The 23,731-nt window shown below is 52.3% G+C and overlaps 2 protein-coding genes across 11 annotated transcripts; one reads left to right on the top strand and one right to left on the bottom strand.

The window, feature by feature from the left end:
- The first annotated feature begins 3,511 nt into the window (after nucleotides 1-3,511).
- Nucleotides 3,512-13,498, top strand: Slc39a13 (solute carrier family 39 member 13). 10 transcript variants are annotated; one of them, XM_040745751.1, is made up of 11 exons: nucleotides 3,512-3,594; nucleotides 4,390-4,595; nucleotides 7,117-7,425; nucleotides 9,463-9,576; nucleotides 9,798-9,988; nucleotides 10,370-10,471; nucleotides 10,572-10,661; nucleotides 11,654-11,704; nucleotides 11,923-12,055; nucleotides 12,171-12,270; nucleotides 12,346-13,498. In XM_040745751.1, the coding sequence occupies exons 3-11, from the start codon at nucleotides 7,125-7,127 to the stop codon at nucleotides 12,437-12,439; spliced, it is 1,176 nt and encodes a 391-aa protein (XP_040601685.1). In that variant the 5' UTR covers nucleotides 3,512-3,594; nucleotides 4,390-4,595; nucleotides 7,117-7,124; the 3' UTR covers nucleotides 12,440-13,498. The 10 variants fall into 10 exon arrangements, with proteins under 10 accessions (XP_040601685.1, XP_040601684.1, XP_021087624.1 ...); XM_040745750.1 differs by having other exon boundaries at nucleotides 3,513-3,594; nucleotides 4,460-4,595; XM_021231965.2 differs by lacking the exons at nucleotides 3,512-3,594; nucleotides 4,390-4,595 and adding an exon at nucleotides 5,208-5,547 and having other exon boundaries at nucleotides 11,923-12,051.
- Nucleotides 13,499-16,623: 3,125 nt separating this feature from the next.
- On the bottom strand, nucleotides 16,624-22,403 carry Psmc3 (proteasome 26S subunit, ATPase 3). Its single transcript, XM_005064943.4, has 12 exons — nucleotides 22,096-22,403; nucleotides 21,791-21,874; nucleotides 21,176-21,301; nucleotides 20,551-20,655; nucleotides 20,397-20,459; nucleotides 20,118-20,255; nucleotides 19,187-19,330; nucleotides 18,929-19,077; nucleotides 18,115-18,211; nucleotides 17,799-17,944; nucleotides 16,919-17,000; nucleotides 16,624-16,802 (listed from the first exon to the last, which is right to left on the bottom strand). The coding sequence occupies exons 1-12, from the start codon at nucleotides 22,177-22,179 to the stop codon at nucleotides 16,692-16,694; spliced, it is 1,329 nt and encodes a 442-aa protein (XP_005065000.1). The 5' UTR covers nucleotides 22,180-22,403; the 3' UTR covers nucleotides 16,624-16,691.
- Between the last annotated feature and the right edge of the window lie 1,328 nt (nucleotides 22,404-23,731).

The following is a 23,731-nucleotide window of genomic DNA, read 5'->3' as shown; positions in this document are numbered from 1 at the left end:
CTCTTAACCAACCCTAGTGCGCAGCCTTGGGGATCAGGTGGTCAGGGCACCGGGGCAGGGCGGTCCCACCCCCACTTCATGTGTAGCCTGCCCAGGGATGGTTCCAGCTTCTGAGTTGCAAGGGCAGAGGCCTAGCTGGCTGCCATATGCTTGGGTAAAGGTGTGAAGTTAGAACCAATGGGAGCAGCTCCCTAAACCCCAGCTGTCGCCTGGCCACACAGATCCACGGTGCAGAGGTTTGTGTGTCCATCACTTAGCCCAGGAAGCCCTTAGAGTCTTTGATAATCGGATAAGCACCAGGAAATGTTCATATTTCTCAGCAAGAAAGGACAAACCCACCTTGTTTCTTTTTTTTTTTTGGTTTTCCGAGACAGGGTTTCTCTGTATTGTTTTGGAGGCTGTCCTGGAACTGGCTCTGTAGACCAGGCTGGCCTCAAACTCACAGAGATCCGCCTGCCTCTGCCTCCCGAGTGCTGGGATTAAAGGCATGTGCGCCACCAACGCCCGGCTCCACCTTGTTTCTTGATGCCTCTGCTCTTTTAACATTTTTTTGCATATACATAAAGCATATAAAACTATGCATACAAGCCGGGCGTTGGTGGCGCACATGCCTTTAATCCCAGCACTCGGGAGGCAGAGGCAGGCGGATCTCTGTGAGTTCGAGGCCAGCCTGGTCTACAGAGCGAGTTCCAGGACAGCCTCCAAAGCCACAGAGAAACCCTGTCTCGAAAAACCAAAAAAAAAAAAAAAACTATGCATACAACAAATATCAATATCTAACCTTTGGACTGGAGACATGGCTCAGTGGTTAGAAAGTTTGTTGCTCTTGCAGAGGACCAGAGTTCAGTTTCCAGCACTTAGGTCAGGCAGCTCTCAGCCTATAACTCCGGCTCTATGGGATTCAGCCCCGCTCTGCTGGCTTCTTCAGGTTCCTGCACACAAGCCCCCAGCACTACAAGCACAAATAATTTTTAATGTAACCCTCATGTAAATCTTCCCATTGCTGGGTCCGTATGAGTGTTTCCAAGCATTTACTCCTCACCATAATCCAGTCCAGAATGAGAGTGGTGCAATCTGCCATCCCAGAGTCCAGAATGGGGGGGGGGAGTTCAAGAGCAAAGGGTAAGCCTTGGCTACATAGGAAACCCAAGGCTAGCCTCATCTACAGGAACCCTGTCTAAAAGTCAAATGAAACAAAACACCCAAAACCACAACCTGTCCATCACATTCATCTGTTTTATAGATAAGGAAACTGAGGCATAGGGAGTTAAATAATTTGTCCCCGGAAACAAGTTTTTTTTTTTTAAGAAAGGATATCACTATATGTCTTTCTCTGGCCTCAAACTCAGAGACATGCCTGGTCTGCACACATAACCCATGCATAAAATTTTAAAAAGAATGTCTTTTTTTTTTTTTTTTTGGTTTTTGGAGGCAGGGTTTCTCTGTGGCTTTGGAGGCTGTCCTGGAACTAGCTCTTGTAGACCAGGCTGGGCCTCACAGAGATCCGCCTGCCTCTGCCTCCCAAGTGCTGGGATTAAAGGCGTGCACCATCACACCCAACTCTCTTCTCTATTTTCCATTCACTCCTCACTACATAGATGCAGAGCCCTAACATTTCTAACTGCGTATACGTATATGATTTTCCTTTTTGTCATTATTTGAAGATAGCCAGTTGTAGCAGATGGACCGTCTGCATCTGAGCTCTCTTGCACTTTGCCTGGAAGGTGCAGGCAGAGGGAGTTTACTGGTGATGACTTTGCAGTGCTGGGAATGACTCCGGGGCTTGTTGCAGGCTAAGCAGACTTTCCGCTACTGAGACGCACATCCTGAGCCCACAGGACCTTTAAAAGCTATTTGTGCTTCTGATTATATTATGTGTAGGAATGTTTGTTTTATCTGATGTATGTGCACCACGTGTGTGTGTGTGTGTGTGTGTGTGTGTGTGTGTGTGCCTGAAGAGGCCAGAAGAGGGCGCTGGGTCTCCAGAAACAGGAAGTCCACCTGCCTCTGCCTCCCAAGTGCTGGGATTAAAGGTGTGCACCCCTACACCTGATTTAGAATAATGTAAAAAGTTATAAAATACCCAGATGTTGGCTAGCCTGAGCTAGAAAGTGAATTCCAGCTGGAGCTACTTAGAGAAACCAATAGTAACAATAAGCTGGGTGTGGTATGTGGTGGTATGGGTCCTGAGTCTGGATTATGCTGGGGGAAAGATGAGGGAAGAGTCAGGAGTTGGAGACTGCTTTTGGCCACAAGTGTTGGCCCTGGGCCCTGCCATAAGAACCCAGCTAGGTGCTAGCACAGGCCTTTAGTCCCAGCTCTTGGGAGGCAGAGCTGTAGTGGTTATGAGCCAACTGCTGTGGGTGCTAGGAACTGAGCCTCGTCCTCTACAAAAACAGTCAGGGTCTTACCACTGAGCTTCCTCACCCTCCCCAACAAGCTTGCCTTTTTATGTATGCTCTGGGACTTGAACTTAGGTCTGGACGCTTGTGCAGCAAGTGATCTTAACTGTTGAGCCATCTCCTTAACCCCAAATCAACTTTTGTTTGTTTGTATTTTGAGACAGGGTTTCTCTGTGTAACATTCCTAGCTGTCCTGGAACTCCCTCTGTAGACCAGGCTGGCCTTGAACTCACAGAGATCAACTGTCTCTGCCTCCCAAGTGCTGGGATTAAAGGTGTGTGCCGCCAACGCCCGGCTCCCAATCAACTTTTAAAATATATATATGGAGGAGGAATGGATCTGGGGAGATGAAAGGGTAGTGGAGAGGGAGAGGAGAGGGAGGAGGGGAAGCTATGTTCGTGATGCAATATATAAGAATTAAAAAAAATTAAAGTGGGCGGTGCAGCTCACGCCTTTAATGCCAGCACCGGGGAGGCAGAGGCAGGCAGATCTCTGCGAGTTCGAGACCACCCTTGTCTACCGAGTGAGTCTCAGTCCAGTCAGAGCTGCAGAGTAAGACTCTATCTTGAAAAATTAGAGACAGGGTCTCACTACATAACCGTAACGTGCCTGGAACCCACAATGCAGACCAGGCTGGCCCTGTGCCTGGGTATGTGCTCCACATGTGTGAAGAGCTCCTTAAGATCAGAAGAGGGCACCAGATCCCCTGGAAATGCAGTCACAGACGCTTGTGAGCCATCATTTGAACCGGCTCAGGTTCATCATTGGACACTGAGCTCAGGTCCATCCACCCAGGATCAACTTTTTAACTTTCCCTACCAAAGCCAGTGTTTCAAACAATGCACCTTCCACCTGAAGACCCCGCTCATGATCCAAATCCACATGCTTTCTTCTTTCATTCATTGGGTTCTGTAGGCGGACCTTCCAGGCCAGGTGGGAAGAAAGTAATAGCAAGTAGTATTTCTAGCTGGGTCTTGTTGTGCCCATCCTGGGTGCTCAGGAGCCCCTTGACCTCTAGAGACAGGAATGCTGACAGTGTTATTGTGAAATCATTTGCATATTGTGAGGTGCTTTGCATAAGATGACATGATTTGCATACTGGGAGGAAGATATCTTTCAAGTTCCAGTGTGGCATCGCCAAACATCTCCTCCTGGCAAAGACTCTGACTGGGCATTCTGTTTCAGAACTTCCGTAAGAGCCCAGAGCACATCTGGGGAGATGGTTGGGGCTGGTGAGGAAAGCCAGACAGCAAGCATTGGAAAGGAGCTGGCAGTCTAGAAAGCACAAATGTTAAGAGTATATCATCTGGGTGTGGTGGCGCACTACTTTAATCGCAGGATTCCTGAGGCAGAGGCAGGTGGATCTCTGTGAGTTCAAGGCCAGCCTGTTCTACAGAATGAGTTCTAGGACAGCAGGGCTACACAGAGAACCCCTGTCTTGGTGTGTGTGTGTGGGGATATTAAGTATTGTGGATGTAGCTGATAGCTTGTTACCTGGCATGCACAATGCCCTTGGTGTCAGCCTACATAAACCTGGTGTGGAAGTCTTACCTATAATCAAGAGTCCCGAAATTCTAGGTCATCTTCTGCATATCAAGTTCAAGGACAGTCTAGGATGAGACCTTATATCAAAAAATATAAATAAATAAACCAGGAATGGTGGCACACATGTCTTTAATCCCAGTACTGAGGAGGAAGTGGTAGGCAGATCCCTGTGAGTTCAAGGCCAGCTTCATCTACATAGCAAGTTCCAGGACAGCCAGGGCTACATAGAGAAAATCAGTCTCAAAATAAAATAAACCAATACACAATGAACAAACATATATGTAACACACACACATGAGGTAGGTGAGGCATCAGCGGTAGCGTGTGAGAGTTCAGTCTGCTCTCAGAGCACCCAGAGGAAAAGTGGCCAGACTCAGATGTAGAGGGCTGCCTTAGGGGGTGAGTGCTAATGAGACCAGAGACTTGAGACCCTCTGCTACAGTCTGCGCAGGGGAGTTCTCATTTGGCCTCCACTGAATGTTTTCCTGCGCCTGCTGCTGACTAATTCCCAGGAAAGGATGCAAAGGGGATTTTAGGCCACGCTTGCACCTGTGTTCAGGCTTCGAAATGAGGCGGCTACCACCCTGGGTACATCTGAGTTGAATTCTGGTTCTGCCATCTGAGTGGCTGCCCAACCCTAGGCCAAAAGTAAGTATCCATCTGGAGGGTAAAGACGAGGATTTGGTGACATAACACTAATTACTGAGTGGCACATAGTGGATGTTCAAACAGTAAGAGGCTACACTAATCAGGGAACTAGAGTAATTATTGCCATTAATTGCTCAAGTAGTCCATGAGTTCAGGCCCAGCTTGTGTAGGGTTAAGAGAAGCAAAGCCCTTTGTGCCCAGGTTTCGAATTCCAGGGCACAGGATCTAGAAGCATGCATTGGACCTCAAAGGGTTACTGTCCTGGAGACAGTGGCCTGAGGTTCCAAGTGAAAAACCAAAGCATAAAAATAATTCGATGAGTAAGAATAAAATTCCCTCTTCTGAGGTACCGGGGCCAGGCCCCTCCTTGTGGCAGGCACTTCCCCTTTCCCTAGCTCATGGAGGAGCCAGGCCCTCTGGCTGACTCAAGAGAACCACAGCCAAGCTCTTATCCCGGGACGGAGCGGTCTGGCATCCACGCGCGCCCTCGTGTGGCCACTGCTGGGACTGCATCCCAGAAGGAAGACAGCTGCCAGTCTCAAGCCCGGCCGCCCCGTTAATCGCGGTCCCCGCGTGGCAGCCGCCCTCATCCTAGTTTAGCTTGACTAAACGCGGTGCCCACGGGGCTACCCACTTCCGTCCTGCCCTCTCCGCAGCCCCGTAATCCGGCCCGAGCGGAAGTGCGCTGACCGCGCGGGTCCCCCACGGCTAAGAGGCGGAAGCGCCCCCCCGCCGCCGCTCCGTCTAGCCCCCCGGAGCCGGGCGCGTCGGGTTCCGGACTGTCCCGGGTGACGTGGCTGCGCGCCGGGGGTGGCTCCGGGCCGGGGGCCTAGTGGCGGGGCCGGGCGAGGCAGAGCCGGGGCGGGGCGCGAGACTGCAGCTGGATGGCCGGGCCCGCCCGGAGCTCAGCAGCTGCCGCCGCCGCCACCTCTGCCATCGCTGCCACCGCACGGTGAGTGACCGCTGGACCCTCAGGCCCGCGCCCGGGGCGGGATGGACCGTGTTGGTTCCCAAACCGGTGACCGCTCGTCCAGAGTCTAGGACCTGCTTCTGACTCTTCCTTATCGCCGTCGTCCGGCACTCTGCCCCTCATCTCTCCCGCTGCCCCGTTTCTGGTCCTCTCTTTCCACCAGACACTCTGTGGCTCACTTTCTTGACTCTCCTTTCCTCCGTTCTCTCGCTGTCTCCTTTCTCTCCATACTTCTCCGCTAAACCCGTGGTCCCCTAGCCTCTGTATGACCCGCCAAGGACTTGACCTGGCTAGGGCCTGCCGTGGTCCCAGTGAAGCTTCCCTCCCCCCCCTTTTTTTTTGGTTGTGGTGGTGGTGGCTGCGATGGCTGTAGGGGGTCTCACTAAGGCCTGAAGGTCCCAGACATAGGCTTCTACTCCACCAACCAGAGCAGATGATTTCTGTCTTCACATTCATTAGCAGATGAGGGAACTGAGGCAGTCAAGGTCATAGTCAGTGTAAGACAGGGCAGACCACGCTTAAACTTCCCAGATTAACTTCTTGGTTGGTTGACTCATATCTCCATCCGGTGATCCGTCTGCAGGGCACATTCCTGCTGGGAGTGCTCCAGGCCTCCTCTGGCTCACAGGGGTTATGTTCCCTCCTCCGCACCACAACTACCTGTAGTATCAAGCTCATACCTATAGCTCTGCGAGGAAGGCAGTACCAGCTCCATTCCCTGATGAAGACACTGCCACTCGGAAGGGACTACAGGAGTTTCCCACAGTCAAACGGCTTAAAATCTAGATCATCGAATTAGCCACAAGTCACCATAACCTGTGGCTTAGCATCTCTAAGGCATCTCTTTTTTTTTTAAGATTTATTTATTTATTTATTACATATACAGTGTTCTACCTACATGCCAGAAGAGGACACCAGATTGAATTGTAGGTGGTTGTGAGCCACCATGTGGTTGCTGGGAATTGAACTCAGGACCCCTGGAAGAGCAGTCAGTGCTCTTAACCTGAGCCATCTCTCCAGCCCCTCTAAGGCATCTCTTATGGCCCACTTGTCTCTTGGTACCCAAGAGATCGTTTAAGGGGACAGGGTCTGAACCACTGCTCAGTTTCCACACCTGTGCTCCTTGGTGCCGCCCCATCAAGCTAATGAGTGCTGGCCTTAGACTCTGGAGTGTCTGCAGAGGCTCATCCTGGCAGCCAGGCCTCTCCTGGCAGCTAGAGACACCCAGCAGGGATGGGCCCTTCGGTGACTGAAGGAAACCCAGCCAGTGCCTCACCCAGTCATTAGGGAAAGTTTAGCCTCAGGCGGACGCATTGACACAAGGGCTGCAGCCAGCTCAGAAGGAAAAAATGTGTGGTTCTTGGGAGAAGTGTAGAGGAGCAGAACCCCTTTGCTCTGGACACCCACCTCTGGGATTCTGTGTCCTCTGTAGAGCAAGCAGGAGGGTGACGCCATGGCCGCTTGAGACAGGGTGGGGGGGGAAATGCTGGGCTTCCTAAGTGGGAGTGTGGTCTAAGCAGGCAGCTCACATCAGCCATCTGTGTTTTCTAGCACCTGGCATGCCTGGATGTCCCTGCCTTGGCTGTGGTATGGCAGGCCAAAGGGCCCTCTTCCTCACTTTGCTTGTCTTGGAGCTTCTGGGAAGGGTCGGAGGTTCTCAGCCAGCCCTCCGGAGCCTGGGGGCTGCGGCTGCCTGTCGCCTGGATAATAAAGGAAGCGAGTCCTGGGGGGCTTTGCTGAGTGGGGAGCAACTGGACACCTGGATCTGCTCCCTCGTGGGCTCTCTCATGGTTGGGCTCAGTGGGGTTTTCCCCTTGCTGGTCATTCCCCTGGAGATGGGGACCATGCTGCGCTCAGAAGGTGAGTGACCCTTCAGTGGCCCTGAGAATCAGCTAGAAGGGAAATGCAGGGTCTCATGTATCAGGTACACTATGTCTGGCATGGAGAGCAGTGTCACCTTGGTCCTGTGGGAATAAGGTGTACATATTCACTTGTTCATGCATGCATGCATCTGTTTCTTATTTCATTCAGCAAGCATTCCCCAGATTCAGTATGAACAATGGCTGGCAATATGGCTGCCACACTACCTGGCCTCAAATCCTGGCCCTGCCACCCACCAACTAAGTAATACATGGCAAGTTACTTAACCTCACTCTGCGTCAGTCTGCCAGACTTTAAATAGGGATAATAAAGTTGAGCATTGGTGGCGCATGCCTTTAATCCTAGCCCTCGGGAGGCAGAGGCAGGCGGATCTCTGTGAGTTCGACCAGCCTGGTCTACAAGAGCTAGTTCCCGGACAGCCTCTAAAGCCACAGAGAAACCCTGTCTCAGAAAAACCAAAATAAATGAATAAATAGGGATAATAAGTCTGAGCATGCACTTCAGTCGGAGAATGGTTGCCTAACATGCTCAAGGCCAGCACCCCCACACCCCAGTGACACTAGTACTGCTACTAAGTTGTTTAGATGAGGCACTTGGAGGATTGCCTGGGGCAGTGGAGGGGCGGGTGTTTACAGGCTGGTCTGGAGGTGAGCAAGTGCTGCCTCCCCCCCCAGTTTTAGCTAGTGGTGTAGAGGCTGGGATGTAGCACAGCTGGTACCCAGGAGTTCAAGCCCCAGCACCTCGTAAAACTGGATATGGTAGTATATATTGAAAATCCCAGAGCCCAAGGCAGAAGAATCAGAAGTTCACAGTCATCTTTAGCCATATAGCCAGGCAGAGGCCAACCTGTGCTACATGAACCCCTTTCTCAAAATATAAAAAGCATGCAGGGGCTGGAGAGGTGGCTCAGCTATGAGCAGTACCCATGCAGGCTATGCAGAGCTCTGCTCTTCCAGAAGACCCAGACTCAATTGCCAGCTCATGTCAGGCAGCTCACAACTGTCTGCAACTCACATGCATGCATTTAATTAAAAGAAAAAATAAATCTTTAACAAAGAAATAGAAGGGCTGGTGAAATGGCTCAGTGGGTGCTTGCTCTGCAAACCTGGCAAACTGACTTCATTCCTGAAACCCATGCAAAGATGGAAGGAGAGAACAGACTCTCCAAAGTTGTCCTCTGCCCTCCCCGCGCGCACGTGTGCACACACACAAACACACACACATGCACGCATGCACGCGCACACACACACTAATAAATGAATAAACACTGAATACCTTAGCCTTTTGCTATCTGCCATGCTCAGGAACCATTCAATAAATTAGATGGCTCCTGATAGCTGCTACAAGTTGTGAGCCAAACCCTCCTGGGATCATACCATGCAACAAGTGTTCCACTTCAGACAGCCAGCGGATGGGGTAGCTTGGGGAATAAGGCAGGGCAGGGCCAGTCCAGGATGCACTTGGGAGTGTTGGCTACATTTTACAAGTGCTGCCCGGCTAGCTTGGAAAAGGCAGTGTCCCCGGGGGTCCCCTGTCTTCTAGGCCTCGGTTGTTTTGTCAACTGATAAGCACTTCTGAATCTGGATGTGCAAGCCGTAAAAGTCCCCAAGTTTCTATAAGTTTTCTAAGGTGGCACTGGCTGAGGAGAGCAATTCCCATTTAATGAACATTTGCTTTATTCTTTGTTTACTTCTGACAAGATCCAGTTTATACATGGGGAAACTGAGTCTCAGAAGTTACCTTCTGGATGCCAGCAGATGGGCTGGAGAGCTGGAACTTGCCGGGGTCCTAGCCCATTTCTTAACCAATACGTGGTCGTCAGTGAGACAGTGGTTCTCCAGGCTGTTACATGTTCCTTCTGAACACTCTGCCCTTGCTGGGCCTCTGGGTTGAGGAAGAGCTACCAGAAACGCAGTAGCCTTTGGAAACGCAGTAGCCTTTGGGAGCTTGTAGTCTAGAAATGGGTGAGCTTGGGAGCAGACGCTCAGTGCAGGACCTCACATCTCTGCTTTGCAGCTGGAGCCTGGCGTCTGAAACAGCTGCTCAGCTTTGCCTTGGGTGGACTCCTGGGCAATGTGTTTCTGCACCTGCTGCCAGAGGCGTGGGCCTACACGTGTAGCATCAGTCCCGGTGAGTGAGACCCCAGGACAGAATAGGAGTGCCCAGGGTTAGCCTAGGTCCTGAAGGCTCTACAGGGGCTGGGGGAGGATATGAGAGATCCAGGAGCCTTGTCTGAGAGGGAAGGTCTAACCCTAATGCCCTGGCCTCCCCGGGAGCCCTAGGGCCTAGCTGCTTGTTCAGCAGATGCTCCCCATCCCCAGACCCTCCTCCCTGAACTAGCCCTGTTCTAGGTCCCATTCCAAATGGCTCCCTTCTAGCCACTGGCTTGGCATGGCCTGTTAGTGCTCCCCCTGCAGGTGGTGAAGGGCAGAGTCTGCAGCAGCAGCAGCAGCTGGGGCTATGGGTCATTGCTGGCTTCCTGACCTTTCTGGCATTGGAGAAGATGTTCCTGAATAGCAAGGAGAAAGAGGGCCCCAGCCAGGTGAGCCACAGGCCCTACAGCCTGAGTATATAAGTTTTGTTTTCTTTTCTAAAGTAAGTACCCAGGGCCTGGAGAAGCCCAGGGTCTGAGTTAAGTCCTCCAAAGGTACCTCCTGACTGTCTTCCCTGAGAGCCATGGGAGGGTGGACCACTTCTTTAGGAAACCCATGACAGTGACAGCATCAGCCTCTGAATTAGTTTGATCTTATAGCCAGATAATGACAGCAATGTGGGGTTGAGGTCTGGGGAACCTAGCTGATGGATCAGCAAAATCTAGATCAAAGAGGTATTCTGTGTCTCTTGTCCTCCTCTCTTTTTCTGTCTGCCTGTCTGAGTGGGGGGCATCTAATGTCACCTCTCTCTCTCCTTCTTCTGGCCGTAGGCCCTCAGCAAAGACCCCACTGCTGCCGCGCTCAATGGAGGCCACTGTCTGGCCCAGCCGGCTGCAGAGCCCGGCCTGAGAGCCGTGGTCCGGAACCTCAAAGTGAGTGGCCCATGAGGGCCCCCTCCTGCAGCTGCAGAGCTGAATGGCCAGCTCAGCTCTGTCTGTCGGGCTCAGCCTGGCTTTCTCTCCCCTCACCCAGGTCAGTGGCTATCTCAACCTGCTGGCCAACACCATAGACAACTTCACTCACGGACTAGCTGTGGCCGCCAGCTTCCTTGTGAGCAAAAAGGTAAGCGGGGCAGGTAGATTCTGGCATCTGTGGTGGGAATGATACCAGTGTCTGCCAATTTGATCACCTCCAAAACAGTCTCTGCTTCTCGCTTTTGTTAACAGCCTTTATGAAAGCCTGTCCCCATCCCTCTGCTGGGTGCTGCTCATGTCTTCATTGTTCCCTTGACCTTTATTGTCCTCCGAGATTTATTTTTATTTGCATGTGTGCGCTGGTGTCACATTTGTGAGCTCTTGGAGGCCAAAAGAGCCTCAAGCTGGATTTGGATCCCCTGGAGTTGGAGTTACAGGCAGTGGTGAGCTACCTAATGTGGGTGCAGGGAACTGAACTTGAGTCCTCAGGAAGAGCAGTGAGCGCTCTTAACATCTGCCCCCCCCCCCCATGGCACCTGCTGCACCATGCTGCCGTTCTTGTTGCCTGGACGTCTCTATCAAGCTCCTAGACTTGGCCCTGCCCACTAGTAGATGCTTCTCCCCTCCCCTCCCACGGTCTTGTGTTCCGGCCCCAGGGGTCTGTCCACCCTAACGCTGGCTATTCTATTCGCTGTGCGCTCTTCCTGGAATGCTCTTCCTCGCACTCAGAACAGCTGACTCCTATCCCTCGGGCCTTACTTTACATGTACTTCCAAGGGGCCTTTGCCACTGTCGTCCCCCAATTAAGCACCTGTCCTCCAAGGCACCGTCTGTATCTTCACAGCACTGCTCCTCGTGTGTGAAACCACACAGGTGTTTGTTTCGCAATACTGTCTGTACCGCCGCTAGGGGTTGCCTGTGTGCCAGTGTGCTATGTGGCCAGCACACCTGTGGATGACACACCATGTTGCAGTGTCAAGGCTGTTAGTGCTGGGAGGCAGGCTCCTTGTCTCCTTGAGTCACTGCTGTCTTTCCAATCGCCATTGTCCCACCCAGAGGATTCATGTTTGCAAAGGGACTGGGTATGGGGAAATCTAGTTACCCAGCAGAGGCATCAAACTCGGACTCCCATCTCTGCAGATTGGGCTTCTAACCACCATGGCCATCCTCCTGCATGAGATCCCCCATGAGGTAAGTGCCCAGAGGGTGACCTCGAGGTCAGAGATCCTAAGGTTCCCATGTTGAGCATGGGTGCAGAAGTGGCCAGGGCTTTGGGGTGGGCCTGCCCACAGAAGTGGGTAGAGAGGGGTCACAGCTTCACTAGATCCTGGCCCAGGGGCAAGGTAGACAGGAGGAGGCTGGGCGTTCTCGTGGTCTGGCTCTGGGTGACCATCGGGGCCTTTCCTCAGGTGGGCGACTTTGCTATCCTGCTCCGGGCTGGCTTTGACCGATGGACTGCAGCCAAGCTACAGTTCTCTACAGCCCTGGGGGGCCTCCTGGGGGCCTGCTTTGCCATCTGTGCACAGTCCCCCAAAGGAGTAGGTATGAGTGGTCACTAGAGGCACACGGGCCAAGTGCACCCGTGCCTGGTGTCCCCTGGAGAGGGTGGGGTCCATACAGTCCCCTGGGCTCACCACCAGCTGACCCTTCCCTACAGAGGGAACAGTGCTCTGGATCCTGCCCTTTACCTCTGGAGGCTTTCTCTATATTGCCCTGGTCAATGTGTTGCCTGACCTCTTGGAAGAAGATGACGCGTGGTGAGTGACCTACTGGGATGGCCAATGACGGGACCCAGGAGGGACTACCTTGTCCACCGCGCCCGTGCACCTAAGTCCACCCTGTCCCAACAGGCACTCCCTGCAGCAGGTGCTGCTGCTCTGCTCCGGCATTGTGGTGATGGTGCTGCTTTCGCTCCTCGTTGAATGACCATTCCTGACAGACCACTCTGCATAGCAAGCAATAAGAGAACCGACTTGTTCTGTCACTTTGTGTGTGAGGCAGAGGGTGGATGCTCGAGCCAGCCTCTCACTGGACAGAGAGGGTGTGTGGTGTGCATGTGCAGCCGGATGTGTGAGAGAGAGAGAGAGACCGACACTGTGATCCCTGTGTGCAGAGTCCAGAGCCCAGAGTAGCACCTGCCCAGCCACCCCACTGTCATCTAGCAGCAAGGAATGACAGCACTGGTGCCAGCACAGACCTCACTTCTTACCCAAAGAAAGCAGCCCAAGATGCCCAGGGCCACAGAGAACCAGAGTTGTCCCTGCTGGGCCTCTAACCCAAGAGTAATCAAGAGTCTGATCATTCAGGCCCCAAGCACCTTAGAGGCAGAGGCTGCACGAATTTTCTCTGCTGTCCATTTCCCCGACCCTTCCTACACCGCCTCGACAGCCAAAGAAAAGGGAGGTGGGCGCTTTGCAGCCCCCCCTCAGCACTGACTCCTACCCCACCCAGCCATGAGCAGGCAGCCTCTCAAAGGCCTCCTCCTGGGGGGGGGGGCAGCCTGGGCTCATGCTTCCCAGCAAATACTCCTGGCCTCACAGGCAGCTCACCACCCCTAACCGCCAAACTGCAGTCTGCAAGGCAGCAGGCAGGTCTCAGGCTAGTCTCCCAGTGCAGCTCCAGGATGCTGCTGCCAGCACAGGGTCCAGCAGACATACCCGACAGGGAGAGCCTTGCCGCCCTTCCCTGCTCAGGCCCCAGTCCTTTGGGTTGAGAGGAAGGTGGGGGTGGTGAGGGCTCCACACTGTCAGTGCTCAGGAATGTGAACTGGGAGAATGCTGAAGCCATAATCCCCAACTGTTTCCCTTGGCTGACGTCCAGGTACTCAGCTGGCCCACTCTCCAGCCAGATTCCAGCCCTGCTGCTCAACTGTGGGTGTTAGAGGTGGCCACTGAAAAGTCTGCGTGATTCCATAGCAGTTATACTGTGGTTCATCTTATCTGTAAATACCTGTTCTATAGATATAAATAAATATTACCTAGACTGCGCCTGTCTCACATACTAGCGGGGTGCTCTGGACAGATCCACTACACATGCTGTGCATCTCTGAAGGTTTCCTATTTCGATGCCTGGTTCACGGTTAGCCTTTTATCCCATTAATGCTTGAATACACGTCTGAGCCTTCATCACCATCACTGATCTTACGGACCTATAAAGCTAAGGATATTTACTTCCCTGTTTCCCCTCAGCAATCCTTAGCAAGTGAGTTAGGACCATGAAGTCCTCTCCAGCTTTGACTTCAGTGGGATGATAGTTCATTTAAGAGAGCCAGGTGAGCCGGGCGTTGGTGGCACATGCCTTTAATCCCAGCACTTGGGAGGCAGAGGCCAGCCTGGTCTACAGAGTGAGTTCCAGGACAGCCTCCAAAACAATACAGAGAAACCCTGTCTAGGGAAAAAAGAGAGAGAGAGAGCCAGGTGTGGTGTCACACTATAATCTCAGCATTCAGGATGGAGGCAGACGGAACTGGAGTTAAAGTCCAGCCCAGGCTACATGGAACCCCATTTTGAAAAACAAGGGAAAGAAGGGCATGGGGGAAGGAGCACTGGGTGTAGTAGTAACACGTCAGGCTAACAGTGAATTCAAGGCTGGCCTGGGCTCCATGAGACCCTATCTATGTCACTTGAGCATCCTCACAGCACCCAGCTCCCAAACATAGACAGGAGGAAAAAGGGTCCATACTAGGCCCCCTTCCTGGCTGCACCATGGCCATCACACCAGGAGGCACTGCTGCTCCACTAGTAGCTACAGGAAGAGCTTCCCACTCTTCCCTAACCAACGAAGCAGCCTTCAGCAGCCCACTGGCTGGGATAAGCCATCTGTGCAGAGTCTAATGCAAGTAGGTGGGAAACCAAATCAGCTGCCGCCTTAGCTGGGAATGCTCAGCTGTCAGTGTTCTACCAGCTCGTCAATCCCAGGGAGATGTGGCGCACCTGGCTGACATCAGTAAGATAACTGTCCAGGGACCTCAGGAATCAAAGGTCCAAGCCCAGTTGTCTTTCCTGTAGCAGGTGCTCAGGGCTGCCACTGTGGTGTGAAGTCCTGCTAGCACATGCCAAGGATCAACGTCCACCACTGCACTCCACCCCAGGGGTGTAGAAGGGGCTCTGCACGGCGAGGAAGCCCAGAAAGGTGAGGGCGGTGCCTGCATTCACTTGGCTCATGGCCAAGAGCAAATTCTATCTCGCTGGAAAGGAGGGGGCAACTAAGCCTAGGTTAGAGGACAAAATCAGAAACACTTCAGCTGCTCAGCTCCTGGAGCAAGACACAGTCAAACCACCATCAACAGACAGCATGCAGTCTCAGTGAGTCAGCACATGTGGGAGGGAAAACTAGAGAGCTGGCAAGGTGACCCCGTGGAGCTGACAGTAGACTGGTATAGTCATGTCTGCTGGGACTCGGAAAGGGAAATGCAAGGGATTCTTTTTTTTTTTTTGGTTTTTCGAGACAGCGTTTCTCTGTATTGTTTTGGAGGCTGTCGGTCCAGCCAGGCCTTGAACTCACAGAGATCCGCATGCCTCTGCCTCTGGAGTGCTGGGATTAAAGGCGTGCGCCACCACAGCCCGGCTCTTTTTTTAAAAATATTTTATTTATTTATTGTGTATACAATCTTCTGCCTGCATGCCAGCAGGGGACACCAAATCTCATTCAAGGTGGTTGTGAGTCACCATGTGGTTGCTGAGAATTGAACTCAGGCTCTCTGGAAGAACAGTCAGTGCTCTTAACTGCTGAGCCAGACCCAGCAAGAGATTCTTACTCTTTTGCAATAAAGTAGAATTCTGAATTTGAAAGGCCATTCAGGGCTGCCAAAGCAATAGCTCAATGAAAATTGAATGATGGGAGCCAGGCAAGGTGGCTCGTGCTTTTAACCCTAGCACTAATCTGAGACCACAACCAGAGTTCAAGGCCACCCTGGTGTACATAGAAAGCTCCAGGCTACCCAAGACTTCATAGTGAGACCCTGTCTCAAAAGTGCTGATACACCACCTCGTTATGCCTTAAATGCATCTGTAAACGGTACACCCAGGCCAGTGAGATGGATCAGTGGGTAAAGGTGCTTACTGGGCAAGCTTGTTAATCTGAGTTCAATCCCTAGAACCCAGATAAAGGTGGAAGAAGAGACTGACTCCACAAAGTTGTCTTCTGATAGCCACACTTCTTGACCACATGTGCATGCACACACAAAAAGTAACAACACATGAACTCTACAGTGGCTATCCTGATAAAAAGTATGCATTAAGACCTCTACAGGGGCGGGGATGTATCTCAGGTAGTAGTGTTTGCCCAACATAGACTAAACCCTGGATTCTATCGTAGCACCACTGGGAATAGTGAGGCCTGGAGAGATGGCTCAGTGGTTAAGAGTACTGGCTGTTCTTCCAGAGGTTCTGAGTTCAATTCCCAGCAACCGCATGGTAGCTTGCAACCATCTATGAGATCTGGCACCCTCTTCTGTCATGCGGCATACGTGCAGGCACAATATTATACATAATGAACTTTTAAAAAGGAGAGGGATGGTGGGACATGCCTGTAACCTTAGCACCTGGGGCAGCTTGCATAGGGCTGGCAGACTGAAGGCTGGGGCTCCAAAGGGCAGGGCAGACAGCAGAGTGAGGTTGGGGGAGAGCAGCATGATGCACAAGGTTAGGCCTGAATGGCTTTCAGCATAGATTTCGCGCAAGGTTACTTTGTGAGCCAGAAAAATGGACTGAGAGGCTAATAAGACCTGTGGAGAAACAGGACACCCACAAGCTAGGACACTGGGGTTTATTTCAAGAACCAGAACAAAAACTAGAGCATTGAAATGCAAAATGGGAAATTCTAGCTTCTCTTTAGGGTCTTCCTTCTGGAACTCCAAGGCCACAAGCCCCTAAAAAGGTCAGAGCTGTGGCGGGGAACAGGGGAGAGAAGACTTAAAGATATTTAGACAGGGGACTGAAGAAGACTCCAGGCAACAGCTGTGCCTTCCCTGTCACAGGGCCTCACCCAGACAGCTGGTTTGGGGCCCATGGCTATCTGGGATTTTTGAGGTTGCAGATACTGAGGAAAAGACCTCCTCCATACATGCCATTCCCACCCAGAGTCCACAGAGGGTAAGACAGACAGACAGGTGGCAGGGAACAGAAAACATCTTTTATTATCAGCTTTAGCCCACAGAGCAGTGGGCAGACTGGAGGTCCTAGGCATAGTACTGCAGGTTGGCTTTCTTCTTGGCCTGTACCTCTAAGATGCCCTCCATGTAGTCCTCGTGGGTAAGCTCCGTAGCACCCCTGCGTAGTGCGATCATACCCTGCAGCCAGGACAGGTATGAGCTAGGGTGCCTCCCTGCACCCTGAGCCCAACAACCAAAGGCCTATCCGAGGGAAGGGGAGGCTGAAACAACCCACCCGTCCCTTGACCACTCACCGCCTCCACACACACGGCCTTGCACTGCGCCCCATTGAAGTCATCAGTGCAACGGGCCAGCTCCTCATAGTTCACATCAGGACTGGAGAAAGGACAGACACCACAGAGCTTGGTTACTCATGGGAGGGAACGGGAATAGGGAGATGTTCTACTATGCACCATCAAGCAATAAAGTCAACGCCCTTCTGCTGGCCGGCAAGTCTACCCACCCTGACATTTCTTCTCAGTATAAAATAAGGAGTTGAGGGCTGGAGAGATGGCTCAGAGGTTAAGAGTCTTAGCAGCTCTTCCAGAGGACCTGAGTTCAATTCCCAGCAACCACATGGTGGCTCACAACCATCCATAATGAGATCTGGTGCCCTCTTCTGACGTGCAAGGATACATGCACACAGAGCAATGTATACATAATAAGAGTTTGAGATCAGCCTAGTCTATAGAGCGGGTTTCAGGACAGCCAGGGATACACAGAGAAACCCTGGCTCAGGAGAGAAAAAAAAGACATCATCATGGCCAGTTCCCAAAGTGGACTAATTAATTACGGTGAGTTTCAAATAACAGAACATGCTTAGAGGGTTAGGCCACCTCTGAAAGTTTTACAGGTCTGAGCTCAGATCACCTGTCTGGTCCTGGTCAGATTCTCCTAAGCCAGGCTGGGGCTGTGGAGGTTTATGCATCTTCAGACAGGAGGATGAGGAGCAGGTGACTAAGTACCATAGTACCAGAAGTAGGGTTTGAGCCCCAGCAAAACTCTATCTCAGGCAGTGGAGGAGAAATGCAGGCTATGTGCATGCATAGGAAGGGAAGGGGTGGTCAGAGGCTGAGGAACCACAGAACAGGAGCTGTGAGAACCAAGGATCCAAAAACTGCTATTGCAGCTGACCTGACATTCATCTTCCGTGAGTGGATCTGCATGATTCTGGCCCGGGCCTCCTCATTGGGCATTGGGAACTCAATCTTGCGGTCCAGGCGCCCTGAGCGGAGCAGGGCAGGGTCCAGGATGTCCACTCTGTTAGTGGCTGCGATTACCTAAGGAAGAGGGGGAAGCAGCAGCTTGAACTGATGAGCAGTATATCCACCCACAGGCACAAGCCATGGTTCTAACAGGAGGCAGCCAGGGTGTGCGAAAGACAGAGTCCCAAGTCTGTCAGTGCCTGAGCCGGGTCAGCCAGCTGCTGAGCTGTATTTTCTTTACTCACCTTTACTTGGGTGTTGGGCTGGAAGCCATCCAGCTGGTTCAGAAGCTCCAGCATGGTCCTCTGCACCTCCCGGTCCCCTGCCTTTTCACTGTCGAAGCTGCAGTGCACAGGAGCCCGAGATGCCAGTGACATCACGGCATAAGCACAGGCTATTCCAACTTGTCCAAGGAAATGGTTGCCTCAACTTGAGGCGCCCAGCCCAGGGACTGGCACAGAGAAAGGTGTCACCAACACTTAACTGCAGCATTCAAAGCTGGCAGAGGCTTCTGGGATCAGATGCTGGGCTGATGACAGTGAGCAGAAACAGCCAGGGCTAGGGCTGTGGTTCTGAGCAACGCATGATCCCACAAAACTTTGCTCAGAAACACCTAGGTCCAGAGAGTCAGGAACCCAGGCAGCCAAGGAAGGGTTCTTGAGTCTAAAGACAATGGCGGGATAACTATCCAGTGAACAGGAAGGAGCTGAAATCAGACACTGGGGGTTGTCCCGGGTGTCCCAGGTGGGGCAGAGTGAGCCTGGAAGAACAGGCCACACAAACCCACTCTCATGCTAAGGAGAGATGGGGTGACCTAGGAAGAGCTTTAAGTAGGATCTCTGTGACAGACTTTGAATATATGTGAGGTGACCAGATTTCTCTTTTGAGAGCAATGTGGTAGCTGTGACAACTTAGGAAGCAGAAAAACAGAAGAGTTACTACCCAGGGAGAGCAGGAACAGGATGGGAAGAGCTGGAATTTAGCTGAGCTGGGAGTTGAGCTCCCACCACAACCCCCCCTCTCCCCGGGAACCCTTGGAAGTCCCTAGCACTCCCTTACCGCTTGGTACCAATGGCATCCAGTTCATCAATGAAGATGATAGATGGTGCCTTCTCCTTGGCCAGGGCAAAAGCATCACGAACCAGCTTAGCACCGTCTCCAATAAACATCTGCACCAGCTGAGGGCCTGCCAGCTTCAAGAAGGTAGCCTGACAGAGCGGGGACAGATCAGCAAGGGCACAGGAGGCTCCAAGAATCTTCAAGCCCATTTCACACAGCTCCACCCCACCCTTCCTCCTCACCACCCGCCGCACACACCTTGGTCTGAGCTGCACAGGCGCGGGCAAGCAGAGTCTTCCCTGTACCAGGCGGCCCGTACATCAGCACTCCTTTAGGGGGTTGGATACCCAAGTTCTCAAACTTCTCTTTGTGGTTCATAGGCAGGACAATGGCCTCTACCAGCTGCCAGGAAGAAGTCCTGGGTGAGGAGAGTGATGCCCTGAGGGATCCCACAACCCTAATCTAGTTCCACACGTCCTACTCTAATGCAAAGACACTCTACTCTCCTAAGCCACTCTAGAACAGCAAGATAGGACACTGGGCTGGACCGGGCTAGGCACACGACTGTCTAGTAAAGAACTGAGTTCAAATCTCTAGCACCCATGCAAAGATTCAGGCATGAATACAGGCCTATAACCCCAGTGCTGTGGAGGCAGTCAGGAGGACCCACTGGGGTCTGCTGCTCACCAGCCTAGCTCCAGGTTCACTGAGAGACCATGGCTCATAGGAAAAGGTGGAAAATAGCTAGATGGTGGTGGTGAATGCCTTTAATCCCAGAACTCAGGAGTTCGAGGCCAGCCTGGTCTACAGAGTGAGTTCCAGGACAAGCTCCAAAGCTTGGAAACCATGTCTCAAAAAAAAGGAAAATGATAGGCATGTATGTATGTACCTATATATGCACTTACACCACACACACTGACAGGAAGGAGGGAGGGAGGGAGGGAGGGAAGGAGATAAGACACTGTGGCAAGACCAGGAGCCTGAGTAGTTTTTGCACTGGCCCTTTCTGTGGTCTTGGGCAACCCCTCCAATCTCTGGAAGCCAGGCTGCCAGCACCTAACCCTACCCTTTTTCCTCCTAGGCAGCCGTCTACAATAAGGGAATACAATCAGGTGAAACAGGTGAGAATACAAAGGCTGGCCCGGCTCTGGCATGGCCTCGCCCCTCCCTCCCTCCCTCCCTCCCTCACCTCCTGGATCTGCTTGTCCAGGCCCCCGATGTCACTGTACTGCTCTGTGGGCCGCTCGTCCACTTCCATGGCCTTCACCCGAGAGTCGTACTCTGTGGGCAGGGTCTCCAGAATCAGATACGAGTCTTTGTTCACACCCTGGGGACAGAGCACACAGCCTCTGCATCTGTCCCGGCTCTGCCTGATGGCAGAGTCACAGACTCCAGACAGGACCCTGCAGCAGTGACCCGGGGCAGTGTAAGCAGCGCTGGAGAGGCCCCGCCTGGGCTCAGCACTCACCACCAGGTCTCCTGGCTTCAGCTTCTCTGCATCCACCAACCCGATCACTGGCAGGAAGTATGTCTTCGGGGAAAAAGCACAGGCAGTTTTAGCTGCTTTCCTCACTGACTCCCCATGCTGCCCCCGCCGTGTATCTGCCCTGAGCCAGACTTACCTGTCGTGTGGAAGTTTTAATCACAGCACACTTGCCCTTCCTCTGTGAGTCCAGGTCGATATTGGCACCATCCTCCTCCTGGTCATTGGGATCAACGTCCAGCAACTAAAAAGGAAAATAAGCCCAGTCCCTTGAATTTCCCAGAGTCCACTGCTGTGCGGGCCAAAACAATTCCCCAAACTCACAAGGTCCTACTTCACGCCCCAAACTAGCCTTAAGCTTAATAAAACATATCTGAGCTGTGCGGTGGTGGTGCACCCCCCTTAGCCCCAGCACTTGGGAGGCAGAGGCAGGTGGATGTCTGTGAGTTTAAGGCCAGCCTGGTCTACAGAGTGAATTGTGAATTTCAGGCTACACAGAGAAACCCTGTCTCAAAAAAAACAATAGGTAAATGAATACAAAATGAAATATGGTTGATATGCTATAGGGCTGACAAAATCTTTGGTTTAGGTGCTGCTTCTGTTTGCAAAGTTGATCATGTCTGTGCAGGCCTAGGTTTAGGAAGTGGGTGTCAGGAGGTCTAGGTCTAATGGAGTTTGTTTCAAAGCGTGTACCAACTCTGCCCCCATGGGCCCCATCCAAAGATGCCTCCAAGCCAACTGAGTCCCCCTCCACATATACACACCTCAATGACATTGGACACGAGGTATGGCAGCGTTTTGTTCACTTTGATTTTCTCACTGTTCTCTTTGATTTTGTCTTTCATGGCTTGGAGTTCATGGGTGACTCGTAATACTTCACTCTTCATGATCTGGGATAAGAGAAAACAAAATGTTCAACCCTGATTCAGCTTTGCATTAGAGCCCTGTTACTGATGAGGTCAGACTGCCCATGAGACCCATCCAACCAGGTCTTTCTGAAGGCCCAGCCTGTGTCCCAACTGCAGAAGTCAAGACCGGAGGCCAGTCTGAAAACTTGGTGAAGTAGCTGTGGAATTGGGGCGGTGCTGGTGAAATGGACTTAGTAAACAGATTGGTGCGAAGTCTTATCATGTAGCCCAGCCTGGCCTGTTATGCGGATCCTTGAGACTACTTTGAAGATCTCCTTAGGAACTATCTGGTGGCCCCTAATCACCCCGTCCCTTCTCCGCTTTTAAGGGTCAGTTTTCTTTCTTTTCTTTCTCTGGTCCCAGGAGATAGGCCCCAGCCTCCTGCATTCTGTAGGAGAAAGTGGAGGTGTCTGGGGTTGGCAGGCTGAGTCTTGTTGGGGCTTCGCCGCCTGCACCGGAGCCAGGGCCCACCTTGATCTCACTGTCCAGCAGTCGTGTGCGCTGGACGATCTCTTCTGTGGACATCTTGAGTACCTCCTCCCCAATGCCATCTTGCTGTTTAAAGAAAGGAAGAAGACGTATTTACGGTTACTACGGGCTACCCCACGTTCCCCCAGCCCCCTCTCAGCTGTTTCCAGGATGAAGTCGGCACCCAAGAAGCTCTGTGCCAGTCCGAACCGGACCTGAACTCCCAGCCACCTCCTTCCCAGCCCTCCAAGAATGTCTGGCACTCTGGCCCAAGCTCCGGAACGCCCCTCAGGTCCCCCAGCACTCACCTCGGCTTCATCCCACACAGTCGCCATCTTCTCCTGCCGAGTCACTGGACTCTCGGGCGTCGGCAGCAGATTCATTTCCTGCATGAAAAGGCCGAAACTGGGAGTGCGCTCGAGCCCCTGCGGGAGCCCAGCGCAGCCTTTCTCAACTCCTTCTCTCCACCAGTGGCGAACTTCACCCCCGATTCCTGACTCGACAGAATTAGCTCCGTCTCCAGTGCCGAGCGAATCTGCCGCTCGGACTCCGCGAACCAAACCGGGCCCCAGGACCCGCCCCGTGGCTCGCCGGTTGCTCCGGTTTGTGCGGCAGCGATAGGTGGGTTGCTATAGGCGGATGCGCGTAACAGAGCGGGGCCTGGTGCGCAACCGGAAGAGGCAGGAGCAAGGCGGGAGTCGCGGGGTCTTTCGGGAAATGCAGTTTTAACTTGGAGGGTAGCTGAAAAGGCTTTGCGGAGGCTCATCATGTTCAGTCTTAGGATCTGGGTCAACTTGGAATTGGAAGATTTGTAAAATGCCCTGCATAGAAGCGTTCTCCTTTAGTCCCAGCACTCGGGAGGCAGAGGCAGGCGGATCTCGAGAGCAGCCTGTGTTACAGAGTGAGTTCCAGAACAGCCAGGACTACACAGGGGAAATCGTGTCTCGAAATAAAAAAACAAAAGAAAGAAGAAAAATTAGTAAAATGGCACTGCCTCCCCAACCATAAACGACACATCTAGCCGTGTGCAAAGGACCAGAAAAGAGGAATGCCATGCCGACTTACGCCACGTTCTTTTTTTTCTTTTTTTGGTTTTTACGAGACAGGGTTTCTCTGCATTGTTTTGGAGGCTGTCTGACCAGCCCGGCCTCACAGAGATCCGCCTGCCTCTGCCTCCCGAGTGCTGGGATTCAAGGCGTACGCCACCACCGCCCAGCTCTTACAGCTGTGTACAACCTGCACCGCCCCCATTACTGAAGTGAAACAAAGTTTTTTATTTATTTTTTTAAATATTTTATTTATTGCGTATACAGCCTTATGCCTGCAGGCCAGCAGAGGGCACCAGATCTCATTCAAGGTGGTTGTGAGCCACCATGTGGTTGCTGGGAATTGAACTCAGGACCTCTGGAAGAACAGCCAGTGCTCTTAACCGCTGAGCCATCTCTCCAACCCGAAACAAAGTTTTTTAAATTACTGTTTTATCCTGTGTGTGTGTGTGTGTGTGCGCGCGCGCGCGCGTGTGTAGGGGGAGTGTGAGTGGAGATGCATAGCTAAATCAATTGGCCTGAGATTCTTTTGTCTCCCGAGTGTGGGTTGGTATTTACATCGGTGATGGAGATCAGATCTCAGGCCTTATGTTCCCAATACTGTGAAAGTAAGCGGTTTACCCACTGAGCTGTATCTCCACTGCATAGCATAGAGAAATTGGCTGTGCCATAGAGAACTGGCACAGGCCCTGAAACCTAGGATGACAGAGGAAGGTGGATCTCTGTCTGAGTAGGAGACCAGCATGGTACACTCAAGGAGTTCTATGCTAGGCAGCTTACAATGACCTGCAACTCCAATTTTGAGGGATCTAACTGCTTCCTCTGGCTTCTTCAGACACTGAACATATATGGTACACATAAATCACATAGGCACCTGCACACATACATTAAATAAATA

Source organism: Mesocricetus auratus, unplaced genomic scaffold, assembly GCF_017639785.1.
Source record: "Mesocricetus auratus isolate SY011 unplaced genomic scaffold, BCM_Maur_2.0 Super-Scaffold_100004, whole genome shotgun sequence".
NCBI classification, from domain to species: Eukaryota; Metazoa; Chordata; class Mammalia; order Rodentia; family Cricetidae; genus Mesocricetus; species Mesocricetus auratus.
Note: the sequence above shows the minus strand (reverse complement) of the source record. Positions and strands in the feature narration are given on the sequence as shown.